The following is a 3,967-nucleotide window of genomic DNA, read 5'->3' on the forward strand; positions in this document are numbered from 1 at the left end:
GCCATTAAGATGCATTATTTCACTCACATGAATTTCAGATTTTTCAATGCCATGTCTTCAAAAGGTTTCCAGACTAAAACCTACTGTAACATGAATGAAGTATAAATTATAAAGAAATATTAACTTATATAAATCCCTATTAACTCTAATGGAGAACTTCAAAGCAAACCCAGCTCCTCTTCCACCACTCTGCTGATTTGTGAGATATAAGGATTATCCTAGTACTGTTGGGTTTTAAATGTGATTTTCTATTTGATCTTTTCACATTACAATGTATTCTCTTTCTCTAGTCAGTGGAGCTCTTTGGCAAATAGGAAAATCTGAACAGACAGTCAAATAGACCTCTGAAAGGACCTTAAATATGCTTATTTTGCACAGCATTTGTGTACACTGAAATAGGGAGGAATTTCTGCATTCCCAAGTGCTAGGCAGAATCACCATTCATGTCATAACCTCTCCAAGAATTAAGGATGATAGGAGGTCTGGGAAGAACTCACAAGTCACCACTATTTAAGTCTTCTAATAACCTTGCAAGTCTCTTCCAGCATAGAGGAAAATTATCAGAACTGATGCTTCAAATGCAAACAAACAAACAGAAATGTATTTACTTAATCTTGCAGGGAAGGTTTATAAGGCCAGTTAATCAATAAATCAAACCAGTAGCAAAGGGCAAAAATAGATTTGATTATTGCTTCATGGTTCACCACAAGGTAACAAGCTAATTTTTAGGCAGAGTGGTAGCATGAATTTCAAATGCTGCTGCTGTATTAAAAATTACATTGGTTTAAGTACCGATTAACTGGTGATAGGAAAAGTGACATCCTCAAAACAGCTTAAAATTAATTTGTATCAATTAAGCCTAGACATCGATGTGAGCTAAGTTCCCACCTGATGTTAAACCAGGGATGATTCAAAGCCACTTACACAGAACTGATCTGGGATAACTTGGAGGGAGAGTGTATGAATGAGTTCAAGCTTAGAAAATGCTTTGAACAGCTGGCCTACTTTTTTTAATGGCCTCAATATACTACATAATATACATTAACTTGCTGAAAACATATTTACACAAGAAAAGGTTCATGGGTTTCCTGACCCAGAGACTGCAGAGAGAGCTGCACAGAAGTTTATTCTGCTGGCGTGGGTCTTCAGGCCGTCACAGCTTTCTGTAGCGCTGCAATATTTAACAGACCAGTGAAAGAAGAATGTTTCTGTAGCAGTGCCTGGGCTCTTACGAAATTGCTCTTGCCCATCACCAGGCCTGAAACACAAAAAGCTTTTCTTATGAGAACATGCATGTGAGAACTGTAACCAAGCCAAGGAAGCTGGTTATGTTACACTCCTGAGTAAAGGGGACTCAAACATACTGTACAATTGAACTAGGTAATTACTGATGCAATTATTGAACATGCCTCTGGCATTAGCACAGACCAGGAACAACCTCGGTCCATCTTAACCTCTCCAGTGGAGTGATCTGGTAGCACCACACTAGGCACAGCAGCTCTGCAGCACAGCAGCTTATGGTGCTGATGTTGGCTGTGCTGGTCTTGGAGGAACTGAGCAATCAGAATTAATCCATTCACAGTTCTGTTCACTTCTTTCTTTGATGCATAATCTTCTTCACTTTTTCGACATGCATTGATCATAGGAAGCTGTACCTGTACAATGGTTATGAAGGCTGAAACTCAGAAAAGTGAATGCAAAAGGGTTTGCTCTTTCAGCAGTCCTTCTTTTGCCGTAGCTCAACATCCAAATTTCGCAGGTGTTTCAGAAAGCCTCGATTGGGTGAAATCCATCGATGTTCCTTCACTGTTTTGATGGCTTCAACCAATGGGAGGTGGTGGTTTATCATGAGATATGCTAGGACTAGGGAAGCTGACCTGCTTACTCCAACTGCACAATGTACCAATATTTTAGCTGGTTAAAAAAAAAATTAAGAAATAGATTATAACCATAGAAAAGAAGCAGTACAGTGGATGAAGTTTAATTTAAAGGGAAGGCAACCCCCTTCTGCCTCCTCCAGCTTGGTCAGAGTAATACTGCAAACATGATGTATTTCTTACCCTTCTGAAGTGCTAACAATTAAGTCTAATTTAAAAATGTTACACTCACTTGTATGAGAAGTGCCATGAGATCCTAACCTGATCTCAGAAACACGGGTAAATCAGAGAAAACCCTGTTGAAACAATGAAGTTTTTCTGTTGTGAGCAAGAGACACATTGATTTCAGAGCGGTTTACTTAGGTGAAGAAGAATGCTAAAATCTGGCCTGAAAGGATGGCACTAACACATTAGCCACTAAGAAAAATGACTGGCCTAGTACCATTGCATAATAAGGCGATTTGCTGTGACTGTAATTCTCTTTTGAAGGCAGAACTTATGATACAGATTGAGACAGCTCCATTAGTGCCAGTTTGCTCATGCTAAGAAATGGTCTTTTATGTAATACAGGTTAATTAGTATTTTATTGCACCACGCTATAGATCTCCTTGGGTAAAGGTAAACCTTCTTCTTAGGAGCACAGCCCTGCAGGCCTTGTTCACTGCAATATATGAGCCTCTTCATGCTGTTGGTGGCTGTAGAAATCAGGACTTTTGTCTCTTTATTCATTTGTTCTTACAAATACAGTTGCCATAAGAGGGTCTCAAAAGAGGGCATCCATTTTAAATGTATGTTTTTGCTTCTCCCTTTTTTGAACCAACCTTTCCTTCCAGATACTTTTTTCTCTACTCTGCCTCCTTTCTGCCCTGGTCTCTCTCCTGCACTGTTCATCCCTTTTCTCATGGCAACTTTTTGGGATCTAGTTAGAGCTACATGCAGGTACCCAGCACTTCCTCCTCCTGCCACCCACTGTGCAGGTGACCAGCCGCTGGCAGAAGACCATGTAGTGACTTGTCCACCGCTGAGCTTGTGGAGCTGACCTGGTATGAGAGGCGGCCAACTCACATAAAAATGCGACCAATAATAATTTCATACCTCCTGGTGTGTTCAAGGCGTTGTGGATAAATCGTGCCGCAGAGAAAAAGAACTGGCTTATATCAAAGCTTGGGAGGTCATGGGCTGGTACACCATAATAATCAATGGTTGTTCCGTAAAAGTCCTGGCCTCCGTGGCTGTATGCTGTGCCATGAGTGGCATTTAAAACATGAGTCACACCCATCTTCCACAAAACAAATCTGTTGTGAGCTGTTACTCTAAGGAAAAGACAAAGACAAACAAATCGAGATGGGTGCAGAGATATTCACAGAGCAGAAGAAGCACTGTGATTGCATCTCCCAAACCATTTGCTGGAATGTCAGCCCATGCATTGTTTCAAAGGGCAAACTGAGAAGCAAGTACCAGCTTAGTCATAATTTTACGTTGGAAACCCTGCTGTCTGCAGTATAAATTACAGCAATTAGCAAAACTATGAGCTGTCTAAAGCCACACCTATGAGACATACTAACAGACAGAACATATGGTAGAGGTGTGTCCATAAAACTGTACTTACAAGTCTCCTAAGAAGAGATTAGGCCATACTTCATCAACGTGGTTGCAAGAGGGCCGCCCGGTGTTCAGGAGCTCCTCAATTTCTTTAAGGGAAGGGACATCCCCCGTGCATGCCCCAGCACCTTCAGGTCCCCAGGGGCCCAGCGCCTCTGCTCCAGACATTGCAAGAGCCAGAGAGAGACCCCCACTCCCACCAGCCAGAGGCACAGTGCTGTGCGCTGGGGTGCTGCCAACCCTGGCGCGGTCACGGGGCAGGCCGGGAGATGGGCTGGGGCAGGTGCTGGGCAGCAGCTCCTGCTGCCGAGCCACGCCGCCCTCGTGCTACGTGTCCCCCGAGCCCCCTCCCCAGGGCTGGCTGCTCGGCTGTGCATTGCCCTGACAGGCACAGCCAGTTGAAACAGATGCATGTGCCAAATTGGGCATTACTGGCTCCAGTCCACTCCCGGGTCTCATACCCAGAGCTGCACTGCTCTGCCGCACAG

The 3,967-nt window shown here is 43.3% G+C and overlaps 1 protein-coding gene across 1 annotated transcript; it reads right to left on the reverse strand.

Annotated features, from left to right (window-relative positions):
• Positions 1-1,714: 1,714 nt before the first annotated feature.
• DUSP13A (dual specificity phosphatase 13A) lies at positions 1,715-3,647 on the reverse strand. Its single transcript, XM_009950668.2, has 3 exons — positions 3,487-3,647; positions 2,973-3,190; positions 1,715-1,914 (listed from the first exon to the last, which is right to left on the reverse strand). Exons 1-3 carry the CDS (start codon positions 3,645-3,647, stop codon positions 1,715-1,717), a joined length of 579 nt encoding a protein of 192 aa, XP_009948970.2.
• Positions 3,648-3,967: the final 320 nt, after the last annotated feature.

The sequence above is a fragment of the Leptosomus discolor genome, chromosome 6 (genome assembly GCF_034619465.1).
Source record: "Leptosomus discolor isolate bLepDis1 chromosome 6, bLepDis1.hap2, whole genome shotgun sequence".
In the NCBI taxonomy this organism is placed as follows: Eukaryota; Metazoa; Chordata; class Aves; order Leptosomiformes; family Leptosomidae; genus Leptosomus; species Leptosomus discolor.

What these genes read in the sequence shown, in the direction of transcription:
- DUSP13A (XM_009950668.2), bottom strand. Translation starts at nt 3,647, where the DNA reads ATGTCTGGAGCAGAGGCGCTGGGCCCCTGGGGACCTGAAGGTGCTGGG. An exon ending in AATCTCTTCTTAGGAGACTT is followed by an intron (nt 3,191 to 3,486) that starts GTAAGTACAGTT and finishes TCTTTTCCTTAG; the next exon opens with AGTAACAGCTCACAACAGAT. An exon ending in CGCCTTGAACACACCAGGAG is followed by an intron (nt 1,915 to 2,972) that starts GTATGAAATTAT and finishes TTTTTTAACCAG; the next exon opens with CTAAAATATTGGTACATTGT.